This window comes from Eulemur rufifrons, chromosome 29 (genome assembly GCF_041146395.1).
Source record: "Eulemur rufifrons isolate Redbay chromosome 29, OSU_ERuf_1, whole genome shotgun sequence".
NCBI lineage: Eukaryota > Metazoa > Chordata > Mammalia > Primates > Lemuridae > Eulemur > Eulemur rufifrons.
In genome coordinates this window covers 63,358,156-63,374,851 of record NC_091011.1, presented here as the reverse complement: position 1 = coordinate 63,374,851, position 16,696 = coordinate 63,358,156, and the positions used below count along the sequence as shown (strand labels likewise).

At 36.6% G+C, this 16,696-nt stretch overlaps 1 protein-coding gene and 1 long non-coding RNA gene across 3 annotated transcripts; one reads left to right on the top strand and one right to left on the bottom strand.

Moving 5' to 3' along the window:
• Positions 1 to 376: 376 nt before the first annotated feature.
• On the bottom strand, positions 377 to 15,254 carry CBLL1 (Cbl proto-oncogene like 1). 2 transcript variants are annotated; one of them, XM_069461401.1, is made up of 6 exons: positions 15,191 to 15,254; positions 10,155 to 10,322; positions 6,626 to 6,726; positions 6,125 to 6,208; positions 4,977 to 5,050; positions 377 to 2,116 (listed from the first exon to the last, which is right to left on the bottom strand). In XM_069461401.1, the coding sequence occupies exons 1-6, from the start codon at positions 15,201 to 15,203 to the stop codon at positions 1,081 to 1,083; spliced, it is 1,476 nt and encodes a 491-aa protein (XP_069317502.1). In that variant the 5' UTR covers positions 15,204 to 15,254; the 3' UTR covers positions 377 to 1,080. The 2 variants fall into 2 exon arrangements, with proteins under 2 accessions (XP_069317502.1, XP_069317504.1); XM_069461403.1 differs by having other exon boundaries at positions 6,626 to 6,723.
• A 52-nt stretch (positions 15,255 to 15,306) lies between these two features.
• LOC138376845 (uncharacterized) lies at positions 15,307 to 16,599 on the top strand. The gene is made up of 2 exons (XR_011231754.1): positions 15,307 to 15,430; positions 15,948 to 16,599. It is a non-coding gene; the product is annotated as an uncharacterized lncRNA (long non-coding RNA).
• The last annotated feature ends 97 nt before the right edge of the window (positions 16,600 to 16,696 follow it).

Here is a 16,696-nt window from a genome sequence, read left to right as displayed (position 1 = left end):
GTGATTACAGGAGTATGTCCTTCATTAATACATTATTCAAATTCCTCCATGGCATCAAACTGCAGTTTAAAATTCAATAAACAAGAGCCCACTTAAACACAGGATCAAACTCTACCATGAAATGAGGAATTATATAAAGCCTATTCAGCCCTAAATATTTAGTTTAAGACAATGAACAGAACACATTTTTATCTAAATAACACCATTTAAACAGTTCTATAAAATAATGTTACTTAAGCTTAATATGCGTGGTGTATCATGTGATTCCAACCATTCAGTAAAAAAGCATTAATGAATAATAGCATCCCCCCACCAGCTTGAAGCCTGTAGAGTTGATTACTTTGGCCGTATCTTTCCAAATAATTAGTAATGCCTTTTAATATTACAAACATAAATATATCTCAGTACTGGAATTCCAATGTATTTTGGTGCTCCTGAGGCTGCCTAAAAATGAAAAGGCATCCAAGTGAAGTGCATTATATACTTATTATACCTCAAAATTTCAGTGCCTAAAATGTGAAATAATTCTCTATCATTTAACAGTCTGCCTTATAGCAAATTCTAGTAGATTTTTACTTTTAGGATTTTATTGTAACTTTGGGAAAATTAGTGGTAAAACATATGGTTTTAAAAAACAGTATGTGGCTGCACTTAAATTCACATAAAAATAGCATTTTTACAACCATATTGAAATTTAATCCTTTTACACAGGTTAACAAAATGTATCACAAGAAAAACTAAACATTGGGTTTAACAAAAGCAATACTTTTGAAAGTGGAACAATGAAATTTTTTTTCAAATTTTTTACAAATGGTCACCTCTGGGTCAATTTACCACACTAGGGGAACAAAGGTGTTAAAATATAGCTGTGCTCAACTGAGCCACTTATCTGCACTACAGTATAGTACTTGAAATCAATCCTAAAGTCAAGATTTAAAAGCATTTTAAGAGAAAAGACCCTATGTTTTATAGCCACCTCAGTAAGAGGTGCTTTTCCTTCCCAAAAGTCAAAGCTTAATTAAAAGATCGACTATACATAAGTTTTTTTCCTCATCATATCTTCAGTTCAAAATACTATTATCATTGGTAATACGGTCTATATCTTGTCTGATCTGGATGATGTGGTCCAGGAAGTGGGGTTTGAGAAGGCGGACCCTGCATTCGTGGAGGAGGAGGTGGCCCTCTTGGTACAGGCCATATACCAGGACTCATTCCCCCTGGTTGGGTAAATGGAGGGCTCAGAGTTCCTTGATCTTCAGTGAACTGGGGTAAAGAGTTAGGATTATAATGGTGAGGAGGGGGTGCAGTTACAGGTGGACCACCATGTTGAGGTGGGGGAGGTCCTGGAGGAGGATGATTCATATAAGGTGGCATCTGGGCAATAATATGTCCAGGGGGAGGGGTTATTGGTGGTGGAGCAGAGGTCATTGGTGGAGGTGGAGCTTGGCTATATACCAAGTGAGGAGTACCTGCAGCCTGGGGAGGATGTGGCATTGGATGGCTTATTGGTGGTGGAGGAGGTGGGGGTGGTGCATAATGTTGCTGTGGAGGCATAATATGATGAGGGTGCGATACCACTGGTTGACCCTGATATTCAGGATGATGGTGAGCAGGTGCTGGGGCAGGAGGTGGTGGTTCTCTAGCACCTGAATTTGAGTCATCCTGAATAGGGACAGTTATTAAATTGCTGTGTTTTCTTGTTGAAATACGAAAGGTTTCCTGACTGACCGAACGAGGTGGAGGTGGAGCCATAGACAATTCTGCTGGAGGAGCACGAATATCCTCATGTGGCTGATTATAGTGCTCATGTGGCACATGTTGCAAAGGAGGTGGTGGCATCATGATGTGCTGCTTTGGCGGAATATGGCTCATATGATGCTTGTCTGGTGGCATTATAAAACGATCAGGGATTTCAGTTGGTGGTGGGGCAATAGGTGGATGAACATTTTCCAGCGAAGCACAGGTAACAGGTTTTTCAGCTCTCATGTGGCGATGGTTGATATGAGCCTGTAAGTCTCTCTGAGACAAGTATGTTCTCTTGCACCCTTGAACAATGCTACACATGAAGAGAGAACCTCGTGTACACTGCTCAATTCGCTGCACAGGATCACTACAGCTAAATTAGAAAGGAAAAAATATTTGATTTACTAAAAAAAGAATACAAAAATAATGCACTAATTTTCTAAAATATCTCAAAAATTGTTACATAATATATAGCAAAAGGTCACAATTAAAAATTACTCTGCGTGAACCTGTAATTTTCTCTACCTCGTTGTCCATTGGCCATTAAGTATCAGCATTTCTGTCAACCTCCAAACCCTTAATATCAGACTTATGTTTTAAGAAGAGATCTTATTCCTCCCAAGACCTAGAATTTATCTAATTTTCTCAAACACTTCTATGCTTTGTATGCAGTTGCAAAAAAATCTAACAAAGACAAACCAAAGGACTACTTATAATCATGCAATTCAAACTTGTATAGTATTATTAAGCAGTAAGTATTTGTTCAGCAGATACTACTAAGTGGAAGACACTAGATGCTGCAAGGACTACCACAATGAGTAAGATCAGCCTAATCATGAGAGTTCTTAAACAACATAAGCAATTTAAATTCAAACCTTGATTATCTAAAGCCTCTTAAGGAAGGAGGTTGCCGAATTGTCAAGACAATTTACTACTACGAAGGAGTACTTTCTTGCCTTTCTAAATTTTGAGCACTAAATTTAACTTAACATTTTCTTAATGATTCAGGATGAAAACTACAGCTATTCTTCATTTCACTACATTTAATCCATTCTTGCCGTTAAAGTCTTCTTGACATAGTGGAAAGAGGACTGAACTAGGAATACAAAGATCTGGGATCTTATTAGCTCTGTAATTTGGAGTAGTCACATAACTGTTTTCAAGTTTGTTTCTTCCCTTGCAAAATGTGGTTAAAATATTCACTCCACCTAATTCACAACATTTTTTTATCTGTTTGCCTTACTTAAGAGAGTATTCTTAAGATCAAATGAAACAATGAAAGTGCCAATATTTAGTCACTATAGTTAAGTACTATATATGTATATATATATAGGCTATTATCACTGGCTATGTGTGTGAGGTCATTTGCATTATATTAAATGGCTCTATATTGTTGGGGTTTTTTGTTTTTTTTGAGATAGAGTCTCGCTCTGTCACCCTGGGTTGAGTGCAGTGGCATGATCATAGCTCACCACAACCTTGAACTCCTGGGCTCAAGCAATCCTCCCACCTCAGTCTCCCTAGTAGTTGCGACCATAGGCATGCGCCACCACGCCCAGCTAATTTTTTCTATTTTTTAGTAGAGATGGGGTCTTGCTCTTGCCCAGGCTGGTCTGGAACTCCTGACCTCAAATGATCCTCTCACCTCGGCCTCCCGGAGTGTTAGGATTACAGGCGTGAGCCACCGCTCCTGGCCTATATTCTTGATTTTGAGTTGTGCCTATTTTTCATTCTTGTTATACGGCTGGCACTCCTTATTCATACTACTATGTTCCCTTCATTGGCCATGTGCCACACTTCTCATGATTTGCTTCTAATTCACTGTAAATTCAGAAACATCTTCACATTAACAGAATGTAAGGCACTTTCTTTTGGGTGATGCTTAAAAGCAGTAGTATAAAAATATTTACATTAACTTTGGTTACCATTTCTTTTCACTTCCTGATCTGGGTCTGTTAATCCAGATAGGCTTCTGTCCTAAAATAGCTAATGACCACACAAAGCAACCTGCTTACCAGAGTTACATTTAGTACTTTGAAAACAAATTCCTTTTAAACATTAACATTAGAACACTTACATAAAAAAGAAAACTTTTCAAGTCCTCTACATAATGTTTCATCACATCTGAAATCCTTTATTCCATTGAAGCAACCAAATTTACTATATAAAGTGAATGTACACCATGTTGGAAAATTAGGCATGAGAGAAAACACCCAAAAAATAAGTGATATATACTTCTAATTTCCTAACTTTTCTGAATTATAATTCTATAGACGAAATAGTCTTTAAACCCACAATACAGATTTTATAATTGGTTACTTTAAAAACCTAATAAAAACATGCCAAAAGAATTAGTTGTCATTGGGTTGTCAATAAATCATCCCTTTCCCTCTCAGTGATGTCAATTTCCCCATACTGTAAAAGGAAATCATCCCTTACAATTGTCCATAGCTTTGTTATCAACTAATAACTATTATAAGGAATCTAAGAATCCTACGGCTGTTCCAAAGAAGTTTCTCTCACAGCCTTTCTTAAGCTTTCCTTTTTTAACTGATAATAAAAATTCCTAATTTTATTCTGGTTTCTTCAAAACCATCCCAAAATGGATCTAGGTCTTTATAACTTGTGTGAGTCTATGTCATGATGGTGTTCTAAGATATACTCAAGACAAAATGATCAGATTTGAAGGTAATAAATAAGAGCTTATACTTAAATAATGCTTACTATATACTGGCTACTATCTATCTGTCTATAATCCAAGGAGGTAGGTATTAATAGCCTCATTTTACAGATAAAAAAACAGCTCATGTCACATAGCTAATAAATGGCAGAACAGGGATTTGAACCCTGAAATTCTAATTCTGTAGTCTTTGTTCTCAATCAACACACCATACTACTACTTTCTCTAGTGTCCCATCAAAAAAAAACAAAAAACAAAAAAACAAAAAAACAAAGAACTGTTTTCTGTGTACTAATTCTATGATGGCAAATAGATTTCTTCCCTTTGGCCAATTTGAACTGACTGATAGTGGCTACATAGCCGTTATATTTAAAAAAAAAAAAAAAGAAAAAAAAAGGCTAAAATCAACTCCTGGCTCACAGAGAAAGATTGGCCATGCCTACACATTTGATTTCCTGCCTGGCTTACATCACCCTCTAATCTTTAATCTAATTTATAAATCATTACTCTACAAACTTTACCATTTAAAAATATGATGATGATCTTATCTTACCCTGGACACATTTTATCTCCTTTTTTTTCATGTAAAATAGCACAGTCATAGCAAAAAACATGCTTGCATGGAATCTGTAAACAAAGACATTATAGTTAAGTATACTAAAACAAATTATTTCCAAAAAAAAAAAAAAAACAGTAAGCTTAGTGACTTAGAAGGCACTTGAGAACTATTTGGTTAAAATGAACATTTACTAAATACTAATTATATAAAAGTAATAACTTCTTTCAATCACAAAGCTTTCTGAGAATGTTATGCCTTTTTCCCAATAAATGTATACATGCATATGTGCTTATACTTTCCAGAGGTGTAAACCTTATAAATTGCCACTCATAGTCCCTGCAGGTTAAAAGCTCCTGAAGAACAACACTGTAATTATGTTTTATCTTACCCTGTTTCTCCTGAAACTATTCCAAAGCAATAAAATAACAAGTATCTCCTACATTTAATATAAGTAGTATTTTCCCCTGGTAGTCTTAAGTTAATAAACTCATAAAAACCTAAAAATGAAGAAGGACAGAGTGCTAAAAACACATTTTTAAACTCACAGCCCATTATTACTTTGCTATGATATACAGCAAAGCAACTGTGCACAATCAATGCCTTCTGCCATCACTAACATATTAAAATCAATTTTTTTCAAACACAAATGCAAAACTACCTTTTCTTGAGCAAGGACATATTAAAATTATTATAAAATTACAGTTAGGGTTGTAAAAATTTTTTTAATGATTAGAATTCAATTTTCAGAAATTATAAGTATTATTTATTTAGTTTTATATAAAAATTATGGCCATCGGAAATGAATAATTGATTTTATTCTGTTCTATTAGGAAAAAAAAAAATTTTCCTTAATAAACTAGAATAAATGTACACTAGCTGGTATCAAATAGCCCAAAGAAATTATTTAGTTTTCAGAAATTGGTGTCCTTAATAAAGTAATATTTTATAAGAATTCAAGAATTTGTCACGATAATATTAAATCCATAGTATTCCAATACTTCCCTCAAATATTTCATACTTATTTAAAATGTCACAAACTTAGTAATTACACAATGATAAACCTATGTAATTAAATTTCAGAATCCTACCACTATGCAAATGCTTACATCTACAAAAGCAATATTTTATTTAATTAGACTTACCATTCGCCCATAGATTTTAATAGGCAATCCACATTTGTCACAGAAATGAACTGGTGTATCATCTTTTTCACCTAAGATGTTAATCTGTTGAAATGATATAATTAAAATTTCCTTCTTAAGCAATTCTAAAGATTGTATCTATAATTTACACAACAAATTAGTGTTTTATAAAAGTTAAAACAGTAAGAAATAGAGGTTTCTTGGTATAATCCCCACATATTCCCCACCATTACAGCTGTACTACCATCAGTTTATTTTTCTTCTTAAATAGTGTTAATGGTTATTGATTTTACTGAAAATTACTTTGAATTATTTTTGGAAATAGAGCATTAATAAACAAATGTGTGTGCTAAAAATCATAGCTGTAATAAAAGTTCACTCCAGACATTCTTTATGTGTCTTGCATTGCTCCAATAAAACATTTTAAGTATTGAATACTTAAAATTTTTAATACTTAAAATATTTTCTTGTCCTAATAAAATTTTTCATTTTAAGTTATACCTGAAAGTCCCAAAAAAGGTGTCCAGGAAATCTTCGCTGATTTCCAAACAGTTCGCCCCCTTTACAGTCATATCGTTCTTCTTCATTATAATCAAATCCTTCTAAAAAAAAGAAAATGTTACTCATTAACTTCTCAAACCTCAAATTTCATTTTGGAAATACATGTAAATGGCAAAATAGGCCTAGTCACTGAAAAGCCCATCTAATGCCTTTTAATGCTCTTCTAAGAACAAGATAATTAAAGCTAATTTAAAACACCAACTAGAAGTGATCTTATGATCTAGTCCAAATCTTTTACTTCATAATGGAGAATATTACTATATACTCATAATAACTCAACAGATTAGATTAGTGACAAAGTCAAGAACTCAGATCTCTTGATGCCTATTCAAGTACTCTTATCAATTCATTAGACTATCAGTATAAAATTTTACTGATTATCATCATCACGCTTGTATATTTTTTAAGATATTATCATTTATTCTAGTCTATCTACAAAAGTGGTATCATTTTGCAAGAGAATGATTTTATTGCCAAAAGAACAAAAGAAAAACATAAAGCATTCTGTAGATTTTCTTCTTAAGACTTAGTAAATCAGATATCCTCTTCTGATTGTGTGTGATTTTAGAAACATTCAACATATTCATATTTTATCCTGTCAATTAAAACCTCTCCCCAGTTAATCAACCAGGCAGAAAAAGCCATATCTTATCTTCTTAGGTAGCCTCTCCTACACTGCATGTATCAATAAACTTAAGATAATATGAAGGTCAGATAGGCTCAGTTTCTCTGGCCTAATTAAAAAGCTGATGCCAATCTTCTCATCTCATACAAAAGAACAGAAAACCAATGAACAGTCTGATGGGAATTCTAGGTAGAATCCAATTACCTAAAGTAAAGCTGAGAAGACAAATATATCCCCTCCAAGGTGCCAGGCTTCTCACGACTCTTTTGGCCCTAGATCTGGTAAACAGAGTAGCCAAGCACACAGGTTTTAACTCTTACCCACATGGCTAAATTACAGCACCTATACACAGAGACACACACACACAGACACACTCACAAATAAGGATGCAAGAATTTTTTGAAGCTGAAAGACACTCTAGTGTACTGCTATTTACTTATCTCCAATACACATGTAATTCAAAGTAATAACATGTAGTTCAAAGTCAGGGTACCCTTATAAGTTACACCCAAGTGTCCGTAGGCTCCTATATAGTCCATTTATACCTTAAAAAAGCTAGTGTGATCTAAAATTCAAAATAATGAAAATCAATTTTTCAAACCCAGAAAATTATTGAGATCAACAGCCAAAGAAATCAGGAGGACATTATCATTTTTCAGAGTAGTTCAAACTGCACTCTCATTAAACTACATATATTTGTATAGATACCATACTGGCACCCCAAATTCAACATTTTGATTAATGCCTAGGAAAAAAACAATTTTTTTTAACTTCAAATAGGTGACTCTAAAGTATCCAGTAACTATCTTTAGCCTCAGTTTGCTCTATTAAGAGAGAAAATAGTAACAGTAGTGCTCTGTCTAGAAAGGGCTGTGGGCTTAGGGACAGGGAGAGAGAATACCTCAGAGGAAAAGGATAGAAGAGGATTTTGGTTTTTCTGCATTGTTTGTATTATTACAATAAGAATATATCTGTACATTACTATGCGGTTTTTTAAAAAAGCCAAAAGAGAGGTGGGGAGCCTAAATTACAGAGAGTGCAACAGTGACCCTAGGTTGTTACTATTATAATTTATAGCACTTTGACTTCAAGCATACTTGTTTAGATGGGAAGAGAAACACCACAATAAAAGAAACCATAATATAAGGCATGTTAAAGCAGTCTGATTCTAAAAAAGAAATAATAGACAAATTGCTGGAATAGAATAGAAAGTCTAGAAATACACACAAATACTTTTAGAACTTTAATTCATATATGATAGCAGTGGAACTCCTAATCAATGGTTGGGACAATGGCTAGCTGTTTTGAAGAAAAAATAAAGCCAGACTCCATTTTTTATTTTTCTTAATAACCAAATATATATCCATAAATGTTCCAAAACAGTGCCAGCAAACTTTTTCTGTAAAAGGCCAGACAGTAAATATTTTAGGCTTTGTGGGCAATATGGTCTGAATCACAATGACTAAACTCTGCCATGAAAGTGTGAAAGCCACATACAATACTTAAATGAATAGGCATGGCCATGTTCCAGTAAAATTTTATTTATAAAAAGAGGGCCAGATTTGGCCCACAAGCCATAGCTTGCTGACCTATACTGAAGGGGAAGATGAAAAAACTGTTTTATACTAATGGAAAAGTGAAGCCTTTCTAAGAATGTCATAAAATCCCAAAGACCTAAGAGCAAAGACTGGATATCTGACTATATTGAATCTTCAAACTTCTCTACAATAAAAGTTTTACATACAAAATTCAAAAGATAAATGGGGAATATATACAATTTATAACAAAGAGCCAATTTTATCAATTTACAAGGAACTCATAAAAATCAAGAGAAAGACAACCAAACAGAAAAATGGAGAAATGATATGATCAAAAAGATTCTAGGCAAAAGAAATGACCAATACTATGAGAAGATACACAAACTCACTTATAATTAAACAAATTTATATCAAAACAAAATTTGTAAAAGGTCACTAATAGTAGTACTCCATATTAGTGTGTGGGCATATAAATTAATATACCTTTTTTGAAGAGCAATTTGACAGTATCAAATTCTAAAATGTACAATCAATATCTATCAAGTTTTAAACTGTCCAAATTTGTGCAGTTATAAATTCTACAAAGTATACATACTAAAAACTGTATATATATTTACTGTAACATTGTTCATAACAACTAGAAAAACTGCTAAATAAACTATGGTATATCCATAAATGAAATATCTAAACCTATTTTTTTTAATGAGGTACATTTTTAAGTACTGGTAAGACAAAATTTCAAATGCATATTACATACAAAAGGGAATTATGCACAAAAAATTAATACTTCTGTATATAATGTCTTAACAGAGACTATCTTTGGAAACATGGATTGTTGGGGGAGGGGGCAAATTTTACTTCTAATGTTATGTTTTTTGCAATACTGTTTAGATTTTTTTCTAAACAATAAGCAGTGTTACTTTCAATAACAAAAGAAACAAAACCCAGTTGAGTGTGGTGGCTCAAGCCTGTAATCCTAGCATTTTGGGAGGCTGAGGCGGGAGGACTACTTGAGCCCAGGAGTTTGAGGTTGCAGTGAGCTATGATGACACAACTGCATTCTAGCCAGAGTGACAGAGCAAGACTTTGCCTCGAAGGAAAAATTAAATAAAAAAATCCAAAATATTTATAAAGGAAGAGAAAAGTACAACATGCCAAAAGAAATAAAAAAAAAAGTTGAAGAATGAAAAGAGTATGTAAGTTTAAAAAAAAAAGAGATAGCTACAAGTAAATAAGATTATATAGACAATTTGGTGCAATCAGAAAAATAGAAAGACTGTTGGAGCTATTAGTTTCAATAAATTACCTTCATCACCAGGCGGAGCCTTTGCAGGCATCCTGTTTATAGTCCTTTGAGTTCGAGGTGCAGGTTTGGCTTTGTTAGCTTGTTTGGAGATGAGCTTTATAGGAATTCGTCTGCGAACATCAAGACCACCCAACGATCCAGAACTATTAGTGCCTTGCAACTCATTGTCTATGTTAGGAAAAAAGTTGTAACTTTAGTTTTTCTTTTTGAAGATTATTCTGCCACAGGTACTAAACAACATATTCAACATTTTCAAGAGTTAAAGATCTGAGTTCTGATTTTAAATATCATATTGACATAAGTTTAATGGCTCATTTTCTCTATTTTGGATAAACCGTTAAAGCAATACTTTTTAACCCATTTTGAGACATGGAAGTCTTTAAGAAATTGATCAAAGTTATAGAACCTCTCCCTAGAAAAATGAACAAAAAAATTTCCCATAGAATTCCAGAGGAGTTTACAGAAACATAAAACCATTCATGATCCCAACATAAGAACCACTGTCTTGAAGCAACTACAAGAGATTAAAAAAAAGAAGAAAAAGAAACAAAACCATCCTTATCTCCATGTCTAATCATAAAGTATGATCATCATAAGTAAACACTCAATAAATTTACTAATCATCATAAAGTAAACACTCAATAAATTTACTAAGCTTAACTTATATTAGCACAACCAATAAAACTGAAAGCACAAAGCTAACACGATGAAGGCAAAATTAAATAATGCATTTGAAAATGAAGTTAGGTTTAAGCAAAGTGATTATTCTCTTAAGTGTAAAACAGTTATTCTAAAAAGCATTCAGGAATATAGCAAAAATTACTATAATATTTAGTAGTGGAAACATGCAATAGTGTATTTGTGCTATAACATTTCTAGAGATACACACGTGACTGAGTTATTCTTAGCATTGTAATGGAAAATTACAATTTAGGAGGATACATGGTTTCTGTGCTTCACGTAGGTCTAAACAACTGATACCTTGTTGTACCTTTGCTTATTATATCTATGATATAAATTATTATATCTATGAGATAAATTAACTCCTGTCCCATGAGTAGGAACATTATTTCAAAGAACTGACTCTATATAAAGCTTAAGAGTTACCTTTTTTCAAATATATGAATACAGAAAATAATCAGCTTTACCCACTAAAGGCAAAAGGGAAAATGCTCTGAAATAGAAAATGCAAACAACATAATTTTTCAAAAACTGTAATGTTTTAGACATGACAAGTTATTGAAGGCAGCTGTGTGGCTGCCCTGCAGGAAATACTACAATCAAGATTCATAGCCAAACTGTCCACATTAAATTCAGTAAAGCCAAATTTTGTAGTAAGCTAAGCCCTAATAACCTCCAAGGCTACTAGGGTTACACATTAAATTCACATTAATTTTCACTTTTTCTGAACAATATATAAAACAAAATTCAAAATGCATCCTTAATGATTTTAAATATCTTTCAGTCTACCTTCTGCTTTTATAACAGCTAATCCTCAAAAAAAAAAAAAAATCATGGAGAAGGGATTACATGGATAGCTAAAATCTTGAGTTAGGATAAACTCAACTTGATCAACTTTCAACATTTCACTATATGGACCAACAAGTTGATTAATGTATTTCATCTGCTTTCATTGTAGTTGCTTATTTATGTAAAAGCACTTCCAATCAATGCAACGGCAAAAAGATACATATGACAGAATGACTTTTGTCTTGCTTAAAAAGTATTCCTGACTTTTCAATGAAGTAAAAGTTGTTGTAGATAGTTAACAGTTCAATGCTGTCCTTCAGATATTACAAGGACTTTTAATGATTTTTCCTTTGAATGACGAAAATACCTACACTTCCTTACCGTAAGCCCTTTTTACACCACCCAGAAGCCTTGAGGTCTCTACTGTTGCTTGGACAGCCTATCACTTTCAAGAGACTGCTGCTCCTTATTACTGCTGCCCACCAAAATTGCAAGTTCATGGAGTATAGCATTTAATAGTGGTAACATTCTGATTTTGTTTGGGGCTTTTTTGCCTTTTTTTTTTTTTGTTTCATAATTAAGAAGCAGATCACATAGCACAATTTCCTTTTGAATATAGTAACAAAACATAAAGCCCATAACAACAGAAAGTTCTTGGATATTACACAGAAAGTGCTAATGACAACTGGCCATTCAAGGTGAATTCACATTAAAAAAGTAACACTCGTAGTTTTTAAAAATATTTATTTAGGATTTTATCTTATATAAAAGGAACCAAGAAATATTTTACAAAGTTTAGGTCGCAATTAGAAAAGTGCTAATTCTTAGAATGACTAACATTAACCAGGAGTTTCTTGGAGTAGTTTTTCTGGCAAAATTCTATTAGAACACCTTCATTTTACATTTGAATTTTTCAGCATGATCATAAAATGGGTCATATTTGCCTAATGTTCAAGGGTTTCATCAATTTTCCCAAGGACTCCTTAATCTTTTGATACTAAAATAATTCTTTAGAGATGGTAACTTGACATGATGTCTTCAATTAACTAGCTAACTGGCATTTCCTCATTTGTCAAAGGCTTTATTTGTGATTCGAATAGTTATCAAATTCATGTTTATGAATTTCATGAAAACCTGAATCTTTTGCCAATTTTCTAATTTTACCTCATAAAATCAACGCACAGTATTTGATACTGTCTTCTGATATGAAACATCAAGGAGACTGACTCACAAAGAAATTCAAAGAACAGATAAGCAGCTAATGCTAAACACTAGCTTATGGTGGGGATAAGGGATATGAATGGGAACTAATGGGAACTATTTTTTTTTTTAACTGGTTAGCTCATTAGTGAATATTTTCATGTTAGGATGACTTACTTCCTTAGGAAACTTTTTAACTTTGAGAATGAAGATAAATAATCTTTACATGCCCATCATCCACATTATGATTTCCTAACATAACAGCCTCTACCCACCGGTGGCAGGGACTTGACTCCCAATTCCAGTAACAGACTCAAATGAGAAATATTTTCCTAGAGTTGAATGTTTGCTACTCTAACATCAAGATCCCAGAGTTTCAACAGTGTAAGATTTCCAGACACTGGAGTTCCTTACAGCCTGGTTCTAGGCCCTTTTCTCTGTACTCACTCTTCTTAAGTGATCACATCCATCCTCATGCTTTAAAATATCAGCTATGAGATACTAACTCCCAAATATTTATTTTCTGTACAGATCTTTCCTCTGCTCTCCACTTGACATCTCCCCCCTTTTGACTCAATACATCTCTCATACTCAGCGGTCCAAAACCAAACTCTCATTCCCAAATTCTTGTGTCCCATCTCTACCAAAAAAGACTGCTTTCTTCCTAGTTTTCCCCAGCTCCGTAAAGAGCACTGCCCAGCTGCTCAGACCAGAGACCTAGGTATTTCTCCTTTCTCTCACATACCTCCAAACCAATCTATCAGTAAAATGAGTTCTAATACCAAAATACTTACTGAATCTTCCCATTCCCCTTCATTTTCACTAAACCAACCCTCCCCAACGGTCTACTGCAATCACCTCTTAAATTGGCTATTTACCATTATTCTTGCCTCCCTCTCTTCCACCATTCTCCATAGAAGAGCCTATTATATTTTTTAAAGAGATTATGTTCCTCTTCTACTTCTGTTCAATGGTTTCATATTCACTTAAATTAAAATTCAAATTTTTAGCACGACTTTCAATGTCGTGAACGATGTGACAGCTGCCTTCCTTTCCAATCTCATTTTAGGGCTCTTACCCTCTGGCTGTAACAAGGCCACAGGTGACTGTCCTTCTCTACATTTTCCTACCTCAGTGCCTTTGTACTTGCTGGAAATGTTCTACCTCGTGCTTGAACCCATGGCTGGATTCTTCTTATCCAAAAGATCTCATCTTAAACGTTACCTTTCCAGAAAGACACTCCCTGACCACCCTTTCTGAAATTTCCTATTAGTCTCCCAGCACTATTTTCTTCAAAGCATTCATCATCATCTGTAAATATTTAGTTTTTTAAAAAACCTGTTTATTGCCTGTCTTCCCCAACAGAATGTAAGGTCCATCAGGTCAGAGACTCAGTCTGTCTTGTTTACCATTCCATTTCCAAGCCTACATGTATCTGTAGGTATCTGGCATAATTATATATATACACATACATATACATACACACCCACACACGTCATTATGTAATTAAGCAGATATTTGATAAATCAGGACATCTCCATCAACACTTAAGAAAAAAGCCTTTTTCTCTACTTGTGATGCGGTCGATAGAGCAGCCGGCGCACTTTTTAACTCCAAGTGCACTCATTCAATATCCAAGAACCACATGGAAGCAAAAGCCAAAAGTACAAAACAAAGGGTGGAGCCACTCTTACTTGGAGAAAGGGCTGAGAATGTCTTGATTTTAAGCTCTTCTTCCTTTGTAAATACCCCCAAATGATGATGAGTAAGGACCACGGCCGAAGCTCGGGGCATGCTTCGGGCTTAGGTACAACAGTTGCTCTGAGTTTGGTCCCCAAAACTATATCCGACTCTCTTCTCTCACCTCTAGTCCATGAAGAACCGGAGAGAGACAACGACAAGAGGTGACCACTGCAGCACCCGCCCAAAGCTGACTGACACAGCAGTATGTCTCCAACCCATTCTCGCCCATCCACTTCCAGCGTAACGAGGTTTCCCCAACTCGGAGAGTGGAATCTACCCGCCAGTCCCCATAACGTAGGGCAGAGCAGTTGGGTAGAGAAAAAAAGAGCCGAAGCTCTCCCGTTCCCACGAGGCCTGCGCCGCCCACCGTCCCGGCTCGAAGCGAACAGAACCAGCGAAGAAGCGGCTCTTGCCGGCACCGAGGAGGTAGGTACCGCACCGGAGGGTAGGCCGGGAAGCAGCAGGCCCCTGCCGGGTACAGGAAGGGGTCTGTGAGATTTCTTTCTCACTGCCACAGCCCAGTGTTGTAGAGCGAGCATAATTCCTTTTGCCCGCTGGGCAACCAGTCCCAGACCGGCCAAGGGGGCATGGAACCGGGACCCCCACTGCCTCCGCCTCCTTACCAGTGTGATCCATGATTCGGCTCGCAGAGCACAGTGGGAGCGGAAGTCAACCGCGCTGGAGTCGCAGCAAGCGCGTGCGCGATACCTTCCGGAGCCCGGGAGGCGGAAGTGCAACCAGGTTGCCCCAGCCTTGGCCTGCGAAGGCTTCCTTTTTATCCACTATCCCACCCCGGTAAGGGAGTCAGGCATAGTTCGAGCAGAGGCAGAAAGAGCGAGTACGCGAAGAGCTTCGGTGTTAAGGTTGCTGAGGCTTCTCATGTGCTTCAAGAGAAAGGACACCGACGGGGGAGGGGGAGAGCGGGAGAGCGTAGGAAGCCGAAGGAATAAGCTCGCAGCAGGTAAGGGCCGCCCGCCCCGCGGAGCGGTGCCTTCTGGGACTTGTAGTGCTCCGGGGCCCTGGAGCCGGCCAAGCCTACTGCGCAGGCTCGGCCGTTGCGCTGGCCACACCCCGGCGGGCGGAGTAACGGTTTGGAATCCCCCGGGGTCGATCAGCGCGCTTCTCTTCCGCCCGGTCTAGGAAAAGCGTAAACACGCGCGCTCTGGAAGGCGTCCTCCAGTGGGAGGTTGCCCAGGGGACGGGTGAGGTTTGTGAAGCCCCCAGCTAGAGAGAAAGGCTCTATGCTTATTGTCTAAATTTTGCTTTGTCGTGACGGAGCTTCCTAGACTCACACAGAGCAGACCTGGTATATGCCTCCGTTCCCCCCTCTTAAGTTTCTAACAGTTGAAACGTAATGCTTGGCTACCACTCACTTTCTAGAGAAAACGCTTGTGGTGCTACGAACCCTTGGAGCATCTCTCCTAAGGACTGGACGCAAGGGCCGGCTGGAGGGCGAGTGCGGCGCAGCAGCCGCCCCTTATGGGGACACCTGGCTGCACCGTGCAGAGTGGGGCCGAAGAGGGGAGATAGAAACCGAGGGAGGTGAAGAGAGCGCCAGGGCTTGGCCGGAAGGGAGGGGTTGAAAAGGAAAGGCCTACAATGAGGAAGAGAGAGTTACCACAACAGGCGGTACCTAGTTCCAGTTCTTGGTCCCAGGGGTTTGTGGTTGCTGCTGCTTTCATCTTCTTCAGCCAAAACAAAAGGAAAGTGCCAAAGGGCGATTCCTTAGGACCTTCAGTGCTGTCTCCACCTCGCAGACTTGGCTCATTTGTGTCCACTCCCTTCTCCAACCCTTTACACTTGATGCTCTCAGATGAATAGAAAGGAGCACAATTAGTGGAAAACACAAGCTTGGGAGTCAAGGGATTTGGGTTCTATTCTTGTCGTCCCTTGGTGACGACATCATTACCTTGGGTTATTCACGCTTTCAGTGCCAGAGTTCCTAGATCAATAAACGATTATTATATTGACCTCTTACAGAAATGTTTTCACGGCACAGAATTCCAAATAAAGTATGCGTAGCCGTGTGTTATATCTGCCTAGTTACAATAACAGCTCTGAATAATACTGTGATGATCGATACTATGTAAATGTACCATGTTATTTGGTGATTATTTTACTGGGATCTT